Source organism: Podarcis erhardii (genome assembly GCF_964252035.2).
Source record: "Podarcis erhardii genome assembly, chromosome: 4".
NCBI lineage: Eukaryota > Metazoa > Chordata > Lepidosauria > Squamata > Lacertidae > Podarcis > Podarcis erhardii.
The window spans coordinates 14,628,548-14,648,111 of record NC_138508.1 but is presented as its reverse complement, the minus strand read 5'-3'; the positions used below and the strand labels follow the sequence as shown (position 1 = coordinate 14,648,111).

Genomic DNA, 19,564 nt, shown 5'->3' with positions numbered 1-19,564 from the left:
CCCACAACAGGGTTAGCTCCTGTTGCTCGGTCCCTGCTCCTGCCAACATAGCAGTTCGAAAGCACCTCAAAGCACAAGTAGATAAATAGGTACCGCTCCGGCAGAAAGGTAAACGGTGTTTCCGTGGCTGCTCTGGTTCGCCAGAAGCTGCTTAGACATGCTGGCCACATGACCCGGAAGCTGTACGCCAGCTCCCTCGGCCAATAAAGCGAGATGAGTGCCGCAACCCCAGAGTTGGTCACAACTGGACTTAATGGTCAGGGGTCCCTTTACCTTTACCCCACACCCACAAATTTGGAAAAAGACCTTAGCTGATTGGGAGAACTGCTTAGCATTCAGAAGGTTCTTGGTTCAATCCTTGACATTTCTAGGTAGGGCTGGCAACTTTGAGAGTTGTTGCGAGTCAGTGTAGATAGCGCTCAGAATTAGATGGGCTCACCTTATAGGAATGTTGGAAGGGTTCTGGGCATGAAAGCCCAGTTTGCACCATCAAATCACAATATACATGGGCTTTGCACACCTGAATGCAACCCTTCTGCTCCTCCCTTTGCATGAGTATTAACCATAACTTCCCATTAGGTGAGAACCAGGAAACTATGGTTAGCGGTTTCCAAATAAGCCAGGATATGAAGCCATGGTTTCAAGTGCGTTTCTGAACCCAACAAGACTGGAAGCCATTTGTTTAGTTCTGGCACCTCTCAGGTGACCGCCATTGCCATTCTGAGAGGGAGGTGCTCATTGTGACTCCCCATGGCTCTTTTTCCAGAAAATAGCACTGCCTCCAATAGGGATTCACCTTCTGTGAGCATGTTAACTCCAAACATCAGCAAAGAAAAGGAGAATTTATCTGCACACTACTTTGACCAGAATGCACAAATGCCCAAATCTTTCAAAACAAGCATTTAAGCAAAGGAACAAACAATTCCCACCTTATTCATGGAAAGCTGCTTTTCAACAAACTCCGAAACAGTGCCCCAAATACCGAGGATATCTGAAATGCAAAGATATACAGAGTTATCCTGACTTCTGCTAATAAAAGGAAAGCGAAGGAAGGAAGGATCCACAGGCTATAATAATAATAAATTTTATTTATACCCCGCCCTCCCCAGCCAAGACTGGGCTCAGGGCGGCTAACACCCGATACAAAAACAATTTGATTGAAATACAACTTAAAAACAAGATTAAAATACAACGTTAAAACATTAAAATACAGCCTCATTTCAATGGAAACTCAAATAAAAAAATTTTGGGGCGATGGAAACGTCAAGTCTTCACCAAGGCTAACTATCCAGACTGGTCCTACATGGGCCAGAAAAAAGCCAGGGAAGCCCTCAAATAGAAGTTCCATCACAGGAGGAGAAAGGAAAAAAGAAGAGGGGGAGGGAATCAAATTTATTCCAAGCTGAAGGCCAGGTGGAACAACTCTGTCTTACAGGCCCTGCGAAAAGAAATCAGATCCTGCAGGGCCCTGGTCTCATGAGACAGAGTGTTCCACCAGGCTGGAGCCAGTGTTGAAAAAGCCCTGGCTCTGGTTGAGGCTAATCTAACTTACTTAGGGCCTGTGACCTCTAGGGTGTTGCTATTTATGGATCTTAAGGTCCTCCGTGGGGCATACCGGGAGAGGCGGTCCCATAGGTACATGGGTCCTAGGCTGTGAAGGGCTTTAAAGGTCAAAACCAGCACCTTAAATCTGACCCTGTACTCCATCAGGAGCCAGTGCAGCTGGAAACACACTGGGTGAATATGCTCCCATGGCAGAGACCCTGTGAGGAGCCTCACTGCAGCATTCTGCACCCGCTGGAGTTTCTGGGACAGCTTCAAGGGCAGCCCTGCGTAGAGCAAATTACAGTAGTCATGCCTGGAGGTGACCGTTGCATGGATCACTGTGGCCAGGTCATGGCAGAAAAGGAAAGGGACCGACTGCTTGATGCGGTGAAGGTGGAAAAACATCACCTTGGCTGTTGCTATGGGGCATTTGCAACTGGAATAGTCAACATGTTGCCCTCAAGGGATGTTTGTGCTATAATTCCCATCACTCCTTACTATAGTGACTCCTCGCTTTTCCAGACAGTGAGAAGCCAATTCCACTTCCCTTTCACAACTAATATTAGACTGATATGTCAGCAACAGAAGGGAAGACTGAGCTACCGCAACAACTCTCTTGCCTTGAATGGAGCCAGCAATTTTGCAGTGGAATACTTTAAATGCGGTGCTGCAAAAGGCCCTTACTGAGATTTCTCAAACCAGGTTATAGGCAACTGAATTCAGGTCACTGCATCAACGCCGAGGGCTGACTCCCTAGGTGTCATGCCGACAAAGGTCCATATAGTAAAAGCTATGGTTTTCCCAGTAGTGATGTATGGAAGTGAGAGCTGGACCATCAAGAAGGCTGATCGCCAAAGAATGGATGCTTTTGAATTATGGTGCTGGAGGAGACTCTTGAGAGTCCCATGGACTGCAAGAAGATCAAACCTACCCATTCTTATGGAAATCAGCCCTGAGTGCTCACTGGAAGGACGGATCCTGAAGCTGAGGCTCCAATACTTTGGCCACCTCATGAGAAGAGAAGACTCCCTGGAAAAGACCCTGATGTTGGGAAAGATGGAGGGCACAAGGAGAAGGGGACGACAGAGGACGAGATGGTTGGACAGTGTTCTCGAAGCTACGAAATTGAGTTTGACCAAACTGCGGGAGGCAGTGGAAGACAGGAGTGCCTGGGGTGCTCTGGTCCATGGGGTCACGAAGAGTCGGACACAACTAAACGACTAAACAACAATACATATACATATACATATACATATACATATACATACATATCACTGGAAAGAAGAAACCAGTGGCACCGAGCAAGCCAAAAAGGCTAATATAATAGACATGAAATTACATTGCAAACCAATTTTACTCTATGTGAACATCTAATATGTCTTGTTCTTAAATCTACACAAAAGTTATCCTATTGCAACATCTGGAAAATGAGATTCCAAGAAGACTTTGGGTCATGAAGAGTCGGGCACGACTAAAGGACTAAACAACAACAACAACAAACATGCAAAGGGGAACAGCACCAAGCTGTCGGATGACACCTGGAAACCAATGTGGGCCAAGGGATGGGGCCAGACCCACACATAAACATGCCTGCTGAATACATACAGAAGCTGCAAACACACCATTCATTTAAAGTGCATTAATTCCCCCCAAGGAATCCTGGGAACTGTAGTTTGTTCAGGTTTGTTTAGCATGCAAAAGGTCTCAGGTTCAATCCCCAGCTTCTCCACCTAGCGCTGGGGGAGTTCCCGTCCTTAAAATCCTATTGAGCTGCTGCCAGTCAGTGCATGCAATACTGAGCTAGATGGGCCAGTGGTCTAACTCAGTATAAAGCAGCCTCCTATCTTCCTAGCTGATCTCAAGTATTAATGGGGAAACCGAGGTTATGAAGGGGATGGGGAGGCAAGTAAGATAAGGACATAACCTTAAATGGAGTCAAACAATTGATCCATCTAGCTTAGTGCTCTTTACAGGGTAGACTCTGGCTGGCAGCCGTTCTGCAGGGTTTCAGGCAGGAGAAATTTCCAGCCCCATTTTCGGGCAGGCTTTCAGGCTTTCAGGCAGGAGAAATTTCCAGCCCCAAAATTCGGACTGGATAACAAATAACCCGTGAGTAGTGGAATCTGGACTTTAAAAAATTTTACCGATTCGGCACGATCGGGGGATGTGCTAAAGGGAAGTCCGCACCCCCTCTACTTACAGACGATTTAAAGCAAGGAACGGAGAATTAAGGCGGAAAGATTACTATTTTTATGACTTAAAAGTTTTCATAAATTTGATAGAAGAAGTTTTTGTGCTGGAGAGAAAGGGAGGAACTTTGGAACTTTGTGTGTAATCCCCCCCCCCAAAAAACCCGGGAGTGTCCTGTTTGTGTGCCGGAGGAAAAAGTGAAAGGAGTTTGACAGCTGTCAAAGGAGCTGTCAAACGGGTGGACAAAGTTAAGAATCTTGTTATTTAATAACTCTCTGAATTAAAGGTGATACATTTGAACTGAGGTGGTTGGAAATAAAGTAGTGATAACAACAAAGTAACAGATTGTTGGAAAAGGACTACCAAGTAACTGAAAGCCCCCTAGGGGGAATTAGTGACATTACACTGGCTGCAGAGGGAAAATTACTGGCGGAGATAGAAAAAATGTTCTTTCTCATGGGAATCCTGCAAGAGCAGAGTATGGCTATGAACAAAGCACTTACGACCTTGAATTCTAAAACGAACAACTCTGCTGAATGTATAAAGGATATGACTGATAAAAAACCTGCAGCTGAGCAGGAAGAGATGCTCTTGGAATTGACAGAGAGGAAAGAAGGAGTGCAGACACTACAAGTGGAAAGCACCAATCAGGAGTCCACACTGTTAGAGTATGAGCAAGAAGACCTTTGGATTACAAATCTGTGAAAGATGAGAAAGAAGAAGAGGGAAGTCCCTGGAGTACTTGGAACATTAAAACCAAAAAGAATAAAGCAACACGATTGGGACTTCCCTCTTGAGTATGGAAAAGTAGCCGACCTTTCGCAGCAACCACTTTCAAACATTCTGGATGGAAGATTTTTTGATGTGACTCTGACTGAACTCCTTCGGGGTCCCAGGATCAACAAAAAGGACTACCAATATAATTGGCAGAGAGGGACTAACAGAGAATTAAAGGCCTCGGACATGAGGAATCCGGACTAAGAACTATTTTTTGTTTGTTTTTTGGACATTTGTTTGGGAAGGGACAGAAACCGGGGCAGGGAGGGGGGAGAGAATAGAATTCTAAAATGTTACGATTTGCTTATTTGGTTAATGTGACCTATAATCAATATAATAAAGGGAAAAATTTGTGGAAGGGAAGTTAGATCGACCTTAAAAAAAAAAAAGAAATTAATGATTATAAGAGAATTGGATAAGTTGAATATAGACAAACAAAAAGAATTAAGTTTTAAAAGTAATATTAATATGTTTAAGAGGTTAGGTAAGAACTTGCTGAATTAATTATTGGAATTGGGATGTAAGAAGAGGGGGTGGGGGAAGTCAATGAAAGAGGGTAAAGAAAATTAGGGTATGAAATTGTACTTGTTTGTTTTTGTCTTTTTGTGTGTGTTTGTTGTTATAAAATGTAAAAACCTAATAAAAATATTTTTTTAAAAAAAAAAAAGAGAGAAATTTCCAGCCCCCAGAGACTGAATCTGGAAATTGAATCTGGTGGACCTGTAAAGGGGTAAAAGCGTATTGGGAAATAATCCATCATGAATTGAAAAAAAAGTTTAAAAGTACTTTTCCCCAAAAAACCAGAGTCCTTTTTTGTTGGGGTTAATTCAGATGGAAATTCCCAGGAGTCAAGAAAGGTTACTTATTTTTGCTACAACTGCGGCCCGCGTTTTGTTAGCCCAAAAATAGAAAATGAGCGAGGTCCCAACTATAGAAGAACGGCAACTTAAACTGATGGAATATGCGTAGAGAACAAAAAGAACATGCATTTAGAGAAGATTGGAAAATTTCTATTGAATATATGGGGGAGATTGTGTACACTTGAAAACACTGGCAGCATTAAAATAAATTCAACAGTGTAAATAAGTTTTGATGGATGCAATGATGGAATACTGAATGGTTCGGTTTATATAAAATATGTAGGGATTTATGGTATGCAAAATGAACCACGGAAATAGAAGATGTTTTAAGGATGTTTAAATGAGTATTCAAAATTGTAAAACAGAAAGTGTGTGTGTGTGTGTGTGTTTGTGTGTGTGTGTGTGTGTGTAAACTAAAAGTTGACTAAAAGTTAAACAGATTAAAATTTCCTCAACTTTTTAAGTACCTGGGTAGGCAAGAATGTTTTTAGCAGGTGCTGAAAAGAGTACACGGAAGGCGCCTTGCTTGACCTCAATAGGCAGGGAGTTCCAAAGTCTTCTTGGAATCTCATTTTCCAGATGTTGCAATAGGATAACTTTTGTGTAGATTTAAGAACAAGACATATTAGATGTTCACATAGAGTAAAATTGGTTTGCAATGTAATTTCATGTCTATTATATTAGCCTTTTTGGCTTGCTCGGTGCCACTGGTTTCTTCTTTCCAGTGATATGTATATGTATATGTATATGTATATGTATATGTATATGTATATGTATTGTTGTTTAGTCGTTTAGTTGTGTCCGACTCTTCATGACTCCATGGACCAGAGCACCCCAGGCACTCCTGTCTTCCACTGCCTCCCGCAGTTTGATCAAACTCATGCTGGTAGCTTTGAGAACACTGTCCAACCATCTCGTCCTCTGTCGTCCCCTTCTCCTTGTGCCCTCCATCTTTCCCCACATCAGGGTCTTTTCCAGGGAGTCTTCTCTTCTCATGAGGTGGCCAAAGTATTGGAGCCTCAGCTTCAGGATCCGTCCTTCCAGTGAGCACTCAGGGCTGATTTCCTTCAGAATGGATAGGTTTGATCTTCTTGCAGTCCATGGGACTCTCAAGAGTCTGCTCCAGCACCATAATTCAAAAGCATCGATTCTTCGGCAATCAGCCTTCTTTATGGTCCAGCTCTCACTTCCATACATCACTACTGGGAAAACCATAGCTTTAACTATACGGACCTTTGTTGCCAAGGTGATGTCTCTGCTGTATAGGTATAGGTATAGGTATAGGTATAGGTATAGGTATAGGTATAGGTATAGGCATAGGTATAGGTATATGATCTGGGATTCTCTTGCATGCAACAACAGATACTTTCCCAGGTACAGCCATTCATAAAAGCAATTTGCACTGCAGCATATTAGCCTTGTGGTTCATTCAGGAGGCTGAATTGTAAAAACCCAGCGGGGAAACAGAGCTTACCTTCTGTCGTGAGCTTGGGAAGTGTAAGGAAGACGTTCCTCCCGCCCTCCAAGATCGTGGCATGGATGGTGTCCAGCATTTTCGAATCCTCTTTCCCGCTTTTCTGTCTTTACCAGAGGAGATACAGAGAGAGAGAAAAAAAAAGACCAAGCAGAAAGCCAGGTAGACTGGGCTGGTTTAGGGAGGTTCTCCTTGGGTGTGGGGGCGGCGGCCGTCACATAGCTCCTTCTCACTCCCTTTTATGCGCTCCAGCCTTCAAAGCGCTACCCATTTCCCCTCCTCTCCCCTTTTCCTCCTCCGCATCAGTGCAGAAGCAAACCGGTTTCTTGCGAGCGCGGAGGCGATGGCAGAAAACGGGGAATTCGCCTGGGCGCAGAGAGGCGCCTCCACAATGCAGGATGGAGGGGGCGGGGCCATGAATGGGAGGGGCGGGGCCGTCGCTAGGACGCGGGTTCCCGGTTGCTAAGGGAGACGTCACAATAAAGGCTCTCCGCCCCGGGCGGCGCCTAGCAAATTAGGCACCAGGTCCTTGCAGGCTCTGATGGTGCAACAAAATCACTGGTTGTTTTAGTACGGCACCATCGACTTCATTTTATGTTACCTTATCATAAAATTCATACACCGCTTGATGGTTGAAAAAAAAAGGGGAAACCGCTCAGTGGTTCACAGAAAGATAAAAATTAAATGGAGAAAAATTCACGACCATGCTTTTAAAATATGCAAAAGTTAAACAGATTAAAATTTCCTCAACTTTTAAAGCACCTGGGTAGGCAAGAATGTTTTTAGCAGGTCCCGAAAAGAGCCTTGCTTGATTTCAATAGGCAGGGAGTTCCACAGACTCCTGGGAATCTCATTTTCCAGATGTTGCAATAGGATAACTTTTGTATAGATTTAAGAACAAGAAGTATTTGACGCTCATATAGCCTAAAATTGATTTTCAATGTAATTTCATGTCTACTATATTAGCCTTTTTGGCTTGCCAGACTCCACTGGTTTCTTCTTTCCAGTCATATCCATGTACTATGAATCACACGTATTTGTATTTTAAGTACATTTTTAATAGAATGGATCAGTTGTTAAGGCTTAATATTTATATGAAAATAATACTCAAAGCATCTTACAAATATTTTGATTTTACAAATGAAATGCGTGTTTAAAAAGAATCCATTGTTGCCAAGACGTAGCAGTTCTTACTGAATTAACCTCTGCTGGTACAAAGTATGGATGCTTTTGAGTAACACTGTATTGCATCTATGGAAAAAACTTGTTATTAAGAGCTGTATATTCCTCAAATGTTCATAATGCTACATCAGTATAAATAGGGCCTCTTAAAAAATAAAACACACTTGCCTATCTTTATTCACCCACAAATGTTTCCTCTGTGAAGTGGGAGTGTCTGAAGTGGTAACAACACAAGATTTGTTTCTTATTAAAAACACTTTATGGAAAATATTTGTATTTCCTAACAGTGTACATACTGGAGAAGGTAAAGAGAGAAAGGCAAAATGAATCAGACCACTGCATAGCTCTAGAAAGGCAAGAGAAACACCCAGCTTGAAATCCTACATCAGAAATAACATCCTAACGTTATAAATAATATAAACATGCCTTGCAGCTGATGGTTATTTAATAATGAAATATAGAAAAGGCATCGACAGCAATTTCTTCAGAAAATGAAGTATTGGACCCTGGTTTAAAATAGATGCTGGTAATAAAGCAGTAATAAAATAAATTCATTTTACTCAGTACCTTTTGGCTAAACCATCATGAGAGCAAAAATAAGTCGTCTTCTTAAAGCAACAACACCCTAAGACTGAAAGAAAGCATGGATTTGAGAGATGCCTTAAATATTTAATACAAGCACGTATGTAAAGCCTGGAGGCAGTTGGAACTCCCAAGTAACACTCGGCATCTAAAAAAACATTTTAGGCAGACTTATCCACAGTAAAAAAATATATAGATGGAAATGTGTGCAAAACAAGCTAGGGAGGATAGCTGAGAAGTCCGACTGGAACAGAAACAATGCAAGAATGCAAGGTCCATGAGGTTTAGAATTGCCCAAGAAAGATGTTAAACTATTTTTGTCTGCCACAACTGCTGCTCGAATTTTATTAGCAAACAAGTGGAAAACGCAAGAACTACCTACGGTGGGAGAATGGCAGATGAAGATGGGAGTTTTCGGAGCTAGCCGACCTAACCGGAAGAGTCTGCGACCAGAGGAGTATCAGGAAGAATGGACAAAATTTAATGATTATTTAGTTAAATATGTAAAATTAAATTAATTGGAAATAGTTTGCAGATATTTAATTGGCTTAGGATCTTATATAAGTTAAGTGACGAATCAAAATGTCTAATTTTAAAATTGAAGGATATAAGGATGTTAATGTTCAAGTAAAATTTCATAAGAACTTTGATTTGGAAAACCGTTAAAAGGAAGTCCATGGAAATTCAACCAAGGGGAAGCGATGAAGTCACTTGACAATGTTAGTAAGTGTAATTTTAATAAGGTTATCATCTATTTTTTTTATCTGTTTGTTTTATTTATTATTTCGTGAAAATTAATAAAAAAATTTATAAAAAAAGAAAAGAATGCAAGGTGAGTTGTTCTCAATCCGCCACCCCCCCTCCATGGGCCACTTGAAAACTGGCGAGACAGATCACTTAAGCGGCAATTCTGCCTGTTGCAGCAATCACACTGTGCTGTGCTAGATGCTGCATGGTTTTTAACTGTATTTTTATTGCTTCTTCTATTTCTTATATAATGTATTTTAAACACACCCTGTGGAAGATATACAAGAAACGAAAGAAGCAGTAGCACATTGGATTAAAAACCAAGATGGATCTTTAATGTGTCATCTGTCTTCTTCAACCAGAAATCCGCAGACACTCTGTGGACTACTGGAATGACGGTCGTGGATCAGTGTTTGGCAACCCACTGGGTGACAGGTTCAGCAGGATCTGCAATGGCAGCTCCTTGCAACAGCTGTTTTGGCAACCTTTCTTAAACAGGAAATTTTACCACTGACAGATCCTCTTCTCAGCAGACAACCTTGGAAAAAAGATCCAAGATAGGTCACCAGTAGCTATATGACCAGTTTCTCAGACAACTATGTTTGGATGAACTCTGGGCATAGGGAAGTTATTAGTTGTGAACCCCAACAGGCAAATACATACAGACCAAGATATTACATAGAAAGAAATGAAGTACAGAGTTCAGACACAATACACCAGGAGCTAATCATATCTACTGGATAGCTCAGTTGGCTAGAGCATGGTGCTGATAACAATGCCAAGGTTGCAGATTCGATCCCCTTAGTGGAACGCTGTATATTTGGGTTGGATTAGATTATCCTCAGGGATCCTTCCAACCCTATGCTTATATGAATTTGTGAACTGTTCTATCTGTACTAAGACAGAATTACACTGGAAACCATTAACAGCGTATTTTCAAAGAAGCACAGGCTTCAGAGCAAGTTTTATTTGCAATTTGATACACACAACAGTGCCGGAACCTAAAGTGTTAAAGAACCACCAAACAAGGACCTATTTGCTCGTTAACAGGATGGAAAGTGTTTTCCGTACAATTCATAATGAGGAGCTCCTGTTGTGGTTCCACATTTTTAACTCTAAAAAAAGAAAAACGCCAATGACTGTTTTTTAGAGCTTTAATTTGTAACAAATGCCCCATAAATATTACAAAAGCTGCCCTCCCCCAATTCTGCTCAGACTTTTAATCGACCAATCCAGATTTATTTCGTAGGCTCCATCTTTTGCATCTTTTAAGTTGTGACCAGTTGCTATAGCGCGCATTAGCGAGAACTTGGCTCCAGATTATGTTTTCCAAAACAAAGGATTCTGAGTTAATCTTCTTTGGAAATTCTCGTACCTACAAGAAGAAAAAAGATAAGCACAAATAAAGTCACATAAAAGCCATCTTCTAGCTACTTTGCTGAGCTTTATGCAATCCTTCTCCTTTGCATGTACTGGAAAGGGAAGATCACCAGGATTTTCACTCCAACACCACTGGCTCTTGAACAGTTATGCTGGGTCCCAGCAATGCAATTCCTTCAGGAATCCTAATTTGTATTTATCAAAAATAATTTTTAAAACATTGTGTCTGCTTTTTGTTAAATTCCTGGTCTTGATTGTCTGGAAGCATATCAGACTTGCTGCAGGTAAGCAGGCTGAAGGGCTATTCACAAGCCTGATCTAAATACATAAGTATTCTGAAGAAGTGTGCATGCACACGAAAGCTCATACCTAGAACTAACTTAGTTGGTCTTTAAGGTGCTACTGGAAGGAATTTTTTTATTTTGTTTTGACTAAATACATGAAATAGTTTTACATAGTATAAATTCAACTACTGTTATACTAAAAAGGTAACTCTTACAGTTAGGGATAATGTTACTACCACACCATTAATTCAGTCCTACCAAGACTTGTGTTGGTGAAGGCACAGTCCACCCCCGGCAGTCTCCTTACCATTTCAAAACTACATTTGCGGGAATAAAAGCTTCCGATGGGTTGGGTGTCATTTGGGCCTGGGTGACAGCGAAGGACGAAGCGAAGTTATAAAAATTGTCTAGCATCTTTTGAGTGAACTGAAATACACAACAACAAAAGCACTTTTAAAAAAAGGATGTGCTGTACATAGTCATTTCAGTCAGCCCTAGCTAGGTGCTCTATTTTGGCATTTAAACAATTGTTTACAGATATGATCCAAATGAAAACATATTACTATATTATGAGGAGTGCATCTCGTTACTGTACAACAGTAATCTGCTCATTTGACTCATGCTGCCTCAGCAAAGGCTTCAGGGCAATAGGAAACCTGCTTCTGGACATGTCAGCAGGGAAACAAATACAACCAGTTGCAAAAGCAAAGGAGGCAAGAGAATGCTTTGGGTTAATAACTTATTCCTCCCTAAGAGAAGTTTTATGGAATATTTTATCACTGCAAGTTGTTTTTAGGTTTGCAAGCCACTTTGAGAAACACGAGCTGGGATGTTTCCTACAATATTTATTTTTTTGTCACCTGCTGGAAACGTTTGTTTCACCAAGCATTATAATGGACTTAATTTGATTGAGTGTTGGCCATTGCTTCTGTGTTTTATTATGTTCATTTAATTGTATACACAGTCACAATATTTTTCATGAGTTGGCAGTTTATTAATGCTTGTATAAATAAAGAAATTGAAAGAGGAGTCTTAGCTGGGAAGACAGATAACAGATGAATAGGTAACTCTCTGTTCCAAGTGTTTCTAGTGAGTTGTCTGTCGGTACACAGAGTTGCCAACCACAGTACTATGTTTTTGCAAACTGCTACCAGTTCACAAAGTGGTAAGAGAAAGGGTAAGTTTATGTGTTCATTTTAATCATCATATTAGAAATTATAGATTTTCTTCAGGGGTGGGGATCTTTATATGGTCTAATTAGCCCATCTAAGGGTGGCCTAGGGACGCAGGTGGCGCTGTGGTCTAAACCACAGAGCCTAGGGCTTGCCGATCAGAAGGTCGGTGGTTCGAATCCCCGCGACGGAATGAGCTCCCGTTGCTCAGTCCCTGCTCCTGCCAACATAGCAGTTCGAAGGCACGTCAAAGTGCAAGTAGACAAATAGGTACCGCTCCGGCGGGGAGGTAAACGCCGTTTCCGTGTGCTGCTCTGGTTCGCCAGAAGTGGCTTAGTCATGCTGGCCACATGACCCGGAAGCTGTACGCCGGCTCCCTCGGCCAGTAAAGCGAGATGAGCGTCGCTACCCCAGTCGTCCGGGACTGGACCTAACGGTAAGGGGTCCCTTTACCTTTAATCTAAGGGTTTTTATTGTAAGGGACAAGTTAAGCTGGAAATGTTTCTACTCTACTTGGTATCTTTTCCTAAAATTACTCTGATTACACATTGCAGGCTCATGCCCTACTTAATATAACACTCTGCTGAATTATTAAAATGCCTTTAAAAAGCTATTGACTATATAATCCTTTACTCAGAAGTAAATCTCACTGTGTTTAATGGGCTTAATCCCAAATCTTTTTTTTTTTATAATAATATATCAGTGACCTAGAAAATTTTCTTAGATGGAAAGCTGTTTGGGGGGCAGGATCCCAGTTTTGAGCAATTCCTTGCAGTAGCTCTCCATGCCCCATATCTCAGGAGAGACGTACCTTCTGACATTCCGAAAAGGGTTTTCAGGGACAGCTGCAAGGGAAAGGAAACTTTCCTTTTAAGGACTTTCCTTTCCTTATTATAGGATCCAGGCCAATAACCGCAGAAGAATTAGACAGATGGCCTTCTAAAAAATGTGCTTCTAAATTCTTTTAGAGAACCCTTTTCACATGGAGTCGACTGCCAAAGAACCTCCTGCGTACCACAGAGCATTATGGGAAATTTTATGGGTGTAGAGTCAGTTAATGTTGGGATCACATGGAAGAGCGAACATGCTTGTTTTCTCCTGCTCTGGAGGGTAGGACTCAAACCAGTGTCTTCCAAATTACAAGAAGGGAGACCCCGACTAAACATCAGGAAAACCTTTCTGACAGGAAGAGCTGTTCAGCAGTGGAACAGACTCCCATGAGAGGTGGTGGACTCTCCTTCCTTGCAGGTTTTTAAGCAGAGGCTGGATGGCCATCTGCTATGAATGCTTTAGCCGAGATTCCTGCAATGCAGGGGGTTGGACTAGATGACCCTTGAATCCCTTCCAACTCTAAGATTCTATGATTCACTATTATTGTGAAAATGGAGGCTCTGCTCCAACATTCTGTTAAAGCTACACATCTGCAAGCAAAGATCTGTACTGAGGATCAAGCTGTATTTCAGGGAACATTATTGCTCTTTTCACTGAGGAACTCAGAAAACAGTTTAAAAGCTGCTGCTCTGACGAGTAAGGCAATTTTTGCTAATGCCTCACTTGTCTTCGTGGCATTATGTCCCATGCTCTAAGACCCATTAATGAAGAGGCTATTCCGGCAGTAAGTGCTGAAATCAAAATCGCTTGCTATTCATTACCTCTGTGAATGAATTGACTGATGACACAGCGGCACTTGCTACAGGAGTTTGCTGAGCCAAGAGTTCCAGCAGCTCCACAGAAATCCCAATCTGGGCTACAGATGGCGTTTGGGGGATATTCATAGCTCCAAACGGATGATGGCTACCTTTCCCTAAAAGAGACAACATCACAAGTGGTGTAATGCATCTGTCCTGACCTCAGTAGAAGCACAGTTCTGAAAACAGCCCAGATTTACATAAGGCTTCTTAAACATAAGGCTTCCGTCAACAAGAAACAGAGAACACAGCCCGACAACAGAAAAGCAGTGGCGTTTTAATGCTTCAAAATCATAGTCTCTACGGTACTGACATCAACGGCTAACTTAAGTCAATTCATTTCAGTTGGTCTACTTGAAGTATGCTGTATCCAGCTAAGACATGCTCAGAGTATAAGAAGTGATATGAATTAAGTTAGCCACTGATGTCAACACTGTAGTTCTACTTTTGAGTATCTTAGCTGCATAAAAAGGTTGCTTCAAGAAAGGACCCCTCTCTGGGAACAGAGGGCACACATCAGTTACCCCAAAGAAGACAACTAGGAGGAGAGCTTGAAGCACAGTGAGTGATTCTGGGTTCTCTCTTCCTGCACCTTTCAGACCCAGAATACATGATTTTAGCGCCAGCTCTGGCAGAGTCACACAGAACAACTTTTGAGTAGGGTGAGGCAGCTTGGGTTAAGGAACTCCCCACACCCTACAGGCAAATGCTTACCTAGAAATAAAAACCAGTCATGAGCAAAGGCTGAAAGGTCAACAATACTGCCTCTACTCACTTCCACAGAATGTGAGATACAAACAAAGGGATTTTTATCTCTCTCTCTCTCTTCCCCTCCTGTCAGTTCTCCCCTTGAGGGCCTCAGCCAATGGCTCCCATGTATGAGCCAAGGCACAAACAAGGAACTTAGAGTCCATTTTGCTAATCACAACAGCTGGACAGAGAAGAAGGGGGTTCCAAAGCCCTTTGCCTGTGCCTCAGAGAAAAGAGGTGGGACTAACAGCTATGCTGTGGACCACAAGGGAAAGTGAAGGTTGAACTGTTGCTTCTGGCTACCAGTCACCTATCTCTACAGCAAACCCCTTCCCAGGCTTTAATGGTTACACTCAATGTTCTTACCAGATTTCAGACTGGAAATTTTGAAGATGGCACTTGGTTTTTCATTTGTGACAAAGCCCAGGAGCTGCCACACTGCTATCCCATTTTCGTCGGGGTAGCAGAAGTAGACAGAACCACCCATTCCCTCTGGGAAGGGAACAGTCCCCAGCATGAAGACCACCACGTGGTTGATGCTGTCATAGTCGGGCAAGTCAAACACAAACTTGTCTTCTGCCACCTGCTGTGCAACTGTTTGCACCTACAAAAGAAGAGCAGGGAATGAAGTAGGGATTTGAGCCTGTAGCGGAATTCAAACTCCCTCCAGGAAAAAAGAATGCATTGAAATGGAGACTGTGCAGAAAAAAACGAAGCAGTATGCCAACCCTTCTCCTATCTGTTCTTACAGGTTAGGACCTCCTGCACATACCATCATAGCAGGAGGTCCATTATGCACAAGTTAGGAATTTCACCTTTCCGGTTATGCCTCCTGCTCTTTGGAATTCCCTGTTAAACATTAGGCAAGGCGCTGTCCCTGTTGGCTGTTTTGTCACCTATTGAAGAGCTTTCTTATTCAGCAAGCTTTTAAAGCACAAATCTTTTCCAACCTGCATCTGTACTGGAATTGTTTTTAAGATGTTTCAATTGTTTTATTGCTTGTATTTTTGCTGCCTATGTTCCATTGAGAGTTGCCATTGCTTTTTATTTATTTATTAAAAATACAATTTTAAATGGGAAAAATATGCTGCCCGGTTAATTGGAAGCACATTTTTCATTGACCAAAATATTTTTACTCAGTTAATGCTATCCATTAAACACAGCAGGACTAGTTTTGTACAACTAGTTTTAATATGTTTTAGTCAATTGCAGTTTTAACCTGCAAATTTTAAATCACAGTCTTACTTTTTTTTAAAAAAAAAAGTGCTTTCTTTGTTTTATCTCATTTGTTGACCACTGTTGAGGTTTTCCCCCTACAATGAAGCAGTATCTAGTTTATACCACTATATATTCTGCTTGAATGTAGAGGGGGGAAACTCAAGAGGTATACAAACACACAAATACTCCATAAAATTTATATGTGTTGTGGGAAAGGGGATTATTGCTTTGCTGTGGTTCTTACTTTTACTATGCATTTTGTGGTTTTTATATTGTATTTGTTTGTGTGTGAACCGCCCTAAGATCTGTGGATGAAGGGCGGTGTACAAATTTAATTTTAAAAAGTAATTTACTGCTTGATTGTATTTTTTTAATTTTTATTTATACTTTTCAAGTTTATACATTTCACTGATTTTACAGTCCTTTTGACGTTTCAAAAATTGACTTCCCTCCCCCTCTTTCTGCGGTTCCTTAAATTTATTTTTAATATCTTCTGCATATTCCAAAGTAACTTAATTTGCACATTTATTCATCTCCTTTAAATCTATACTCTTATAAAACTGCAGGTTTTTACGATAATCCTGCCAATGTTTTTATCTGTTTACAATTTATCTGTAAATATTCCATAAACCATTTCCATTCTTTTATAAAAAGTTTGTGATCTTAATTTCTTATTCTTCTGGTAAGTTTTGCCATTTCTGCCTATTCCATGAGCTTTTGTATCCGTTCTTCCTTCGCTGGGACTTCCTTCTTCTCATATATCATAACATATATGGAAAAGAAACCTTAAAGCAGTACATAGAAATACATATATCACCTAGATATTTCGTCACCCACTTCCATGAGAAACGCCTGGCGCATCCCCCCTGGGCCTTACGAGTTACCAAGGGAACCAGCCGCCCGCATCCCTCACCATAGAAACCCCAAGTGCCCTCCCGTTCCCATAGCAACCCCCTTTCCCCCCTCGTTTCCATAGAGACCCGGCAGCAAGGGGCCCCGCCCCCTCCGGCCTGCGCTACCGGCCGCGGGCGCCACTCACCAGCCTCCCCGCGACCAAGCAGCCAAACATGGCGGAGGCGGCTCCGCTCGGCAAGGCCGCTTCCTCGAAAGCCTCGACCGGCCCAGGCGACCACCCCGGTGGCCCCTCAGTGCCACCCCCGCCCGCCGAAGCTCATCCGGGGCAAACGGAAGGAAATGATTCGCATAGGGATAGGCGGGCATTCTTGCGTGTGTGGGGGGGGATTTCAGGCATCCCGGCGGAGGACTACGTGTCCCAGCGCGCCGCGCGCGACGTCGCGTACGTTCGGAGAAGCGGAGGACGCTGGGAAATGTAGTCTTGCAAGGAATGAGGCAGCCCAGGGAAAGGATGGGCCTTGGTTCTTAACAGGAACTTCCTGCCTAAAATCGAATTATCTTCCCGCTTCAACAACTTCCCGGTGCCAAAACTTTTAATGTATTTTTAATCTTTGGTTGGAAGCCGCCCCGAGAGGCTGGGGAAACCCAGCCAGATGGGCGGGGTATAAATAACATTATTATTATTATTATTATTATTATTAACGTAGGGGCTTTTCAGGATAGAGGTGCCACTGGCTCCGCAGCCAGTTTCTGCTGCTGAATGCATGCAGGTTTTAAGGTTCAGCAGAATAATTTTTCAAGCAAAGCACAAAGTACCAACTGCAGCTGTTTGGAGGAAGACCGGAATACTGTACAAAATTAATCCCTAAAACTATACAGAATTTTCCCACGCTTCTTTGGCATTCAATACTGCTGCGGGGCTAGGAACAGAATGTCAATGTCCTCAACCTTTAATCAAAATAAAATAAAATAAAATAATTCCTTCCAGTAGCACCTTAGAGACCAACTAAGTTAGTGATTGGTATGAGCTTTTGTGTGCATGCACACTTCAGATACTCAGACTTTAATGTTGCTGAAGCAGCTCACAGAGTTGGTGTGAGCCCTGCCATGCACACAGACTTTGAGCTTCTTGGTGGAATGTAAATGTAATAAATAAAATACATTTTAAAAAACCGCTGTAGGCTGCATCACTACAAAATTTGGGTGGGGGGACAAGGGAGGGCTCAAGTGACAAGTATTTTTACACACGCACAAATATCCCTGCAGATAGAAAACTAGATGGCAAGGAGGAAAGGTTCTACTGGAGGAAGTGAGTCAATGCTTCTTCACACAGAACATGCAGGCCTGACCTGCACCTGAGAAAAAGTAAGAGTCCAGGCAAGAATACCTCCTCAGTAAGAAATAGACCTTTGTAAAAATACAAATATATGTTTTGGAAGAAGTTCTCAGTATACCATTCTGTGACTGCTTATTTTTTTGTTGTGAGCAAGTGATCTGAAGATTTGGGGGGTGGGGGTGGAGAGAGTAAGTTAACACATATTTAATTTTGTTTTTATTTCATTTTACCAAATTTAATACTTTTACATCTTGTCCCAACAGCTTCCATATATTACACATATTTCACACACACTTTATTCACATCTTGTTTTTATAAGGTTAAACACACTTTTAAAGTCTCTGAAATTCATTTGCTCCCCTTCTGTCAAAGATGAGGCAGCTGGAGAATAAAGGCCTTTTTAGTGGTAGCACCAGGGTGGTGGAGGCTCATCTTGCCTCTTCATCACGAGTTTTCAAGCACTAAATGAAGCATTTTATTTCGGCAGGTGTTTGGGATCTAGTGAACTTCATTTTTAGTTTGTCTGCCTGCCTGCGCCTTGTGTTGCTTTAGTTAACAATTCTAAGTATTAAAAACATTTTTGTAAAGCCACGATGTGGAGCCAAGTGGGTTCAGAAGCAATGGAAATATCCTAAATAAGTACCAGGGTATTCTACACCAAGACAGTGGCTCCTTTTACCAACAAGTTAATTAACTACGTTCTCTTATTTCACTTACTCTGCAATTCTCATTCTAAGTACAGTATGCCCATATCCAGTGCTTTTTTTTCTGTACTCTCATTTTCCTACTCATATTGAAATACTGCCCCTCAATGAGGCCAAACTTAGATTCACAAAATGTTTAGGAGTATGCATCCCCCGCCCCCAGAAAAAAGCATTTGCACCATAGGCAATAGGCATTGCACCTAAAGCCAAAATCACATATAGACAAAACACATTGAATGCAATGACAGGTGGAATTTGCCAATGTATTTTCCCCTGGGTGCCCATCCCTTTTTATTTTTTCCCAAGCGCTTAAAGCTGAATATGCACACAATAAATGTTTGCAAATTGCAGGCTTACTGTAATCAGATGGGTATGAGACAGAGAATTAATGTAAAGTAGTATAGTCTCTGGGAATTATGGGAGTAAAACTTTTGCTGGACCAAAACATTAAGGGTGGGTTGTGTGTGTGTGTGTGTGTGTGTGTGTATTTTAAAAGTCCATACCCTGGAAATTCAAATTCTGAGCAAGAAAGCTAAATTCCCCAACATGTTTAATTATGCACATTTAATTTTGTTTGCATAATTTACTTGATTTTGTTCATGAAGGAGAAGGGCAGAAAGCCATATGGATATATGTATCTGTCCCAGCCATTGAGAAATTATATCAGTCACCCTTCTTGGCTTCTGACAGTTCCAAGTGGGCAATGCTGCACAACTTTCATGTTTTCACGGTCGTAAGGGCTAGACATTTTCAAAATCCAGGACAACTTTCTCAGGAAGAATTCTGCACTCAATGTGCTTCTTGCATCCTGCAGAATTGT

General features: G+C 41.8%; 2 protein-coding genes and 1 long non-coding RNA gene across 4 annotated transcripts in view; 1 reads left to right on the top strand and 2 right to left on the bottom strand.

Moving 5' to 3' along the window:
- CCDC81 (coiled-coil domain containing 81) overlaps window positions 1-7,265 on the bottom strand; it is a 42,610-nt gene extending 35,345 nt beyond the window's left edge. The window contains exons 1-2 of the mRNA XM_081860383.1: window positions 6,847-7,265; window positions 930-991 (exon numbers count right to left, since the gene is read on the bottom strand). Coding sequence (XP_081716509.1) covers window positions 930-991; window positions 6,847-6,925 — 141 coding nt within the window. The 5' untranslated portion in view covers window positions 6,926-7,265. The remainder of the gene's footprint in view (window positions 1-929; window positions 992-6,846) is intronic.
- A 763-nt stretch (window positions 7,266-8,028) lies between these two features.
- On the top strand, window positions 8,029-10,779 carry LOC309341367. Its single transcript, XR_014156270.1, has 2 exons — window positions 8,029-8,929; window positions 9,644-10,779. It is a non-coding gene; the product is annotated as an uncharacterized lncRNA (long non-coding RNA).
- Window positions 10,498-17,045, bottom strand: HIKESHI (heat shock protein nuclear import factor hikeshi). Of its 2 annotated transcripts, none has more exons than XM_081860799.1 (5): window positions 16,889-17,045; window positions 14,998-15,235; window positions 13,846-13,997; window positions 11,329-11,447; window positions 10,498-10,732 (listed from the first exon to the last, which is right to left on the bottom strand). In XM_081860799.1, exons 1-5 carry the CDS (start codon window positions 16,916-16,918, stop codon window positions 10,678-10,680), a joined length of 594 nt encoding a protein of 197 aa, XP_081716925.1. In that variant the 5' UTR covers window positions 16,919-17,045; the 3' UTR covers window positions 10,498-10,677. The 2 variants fall into 2 exon arrangements, with proteins under 2 accessions (XP_081716925.1, XP_081716924.1); XM_081860798.1 differs by lacking the exon at window positions 16,889-17,045 and adding an exon at window positions 16,683-16,701.
- Window positions 17,046-19,564: the final 2,519 nt, after the last annotated feature.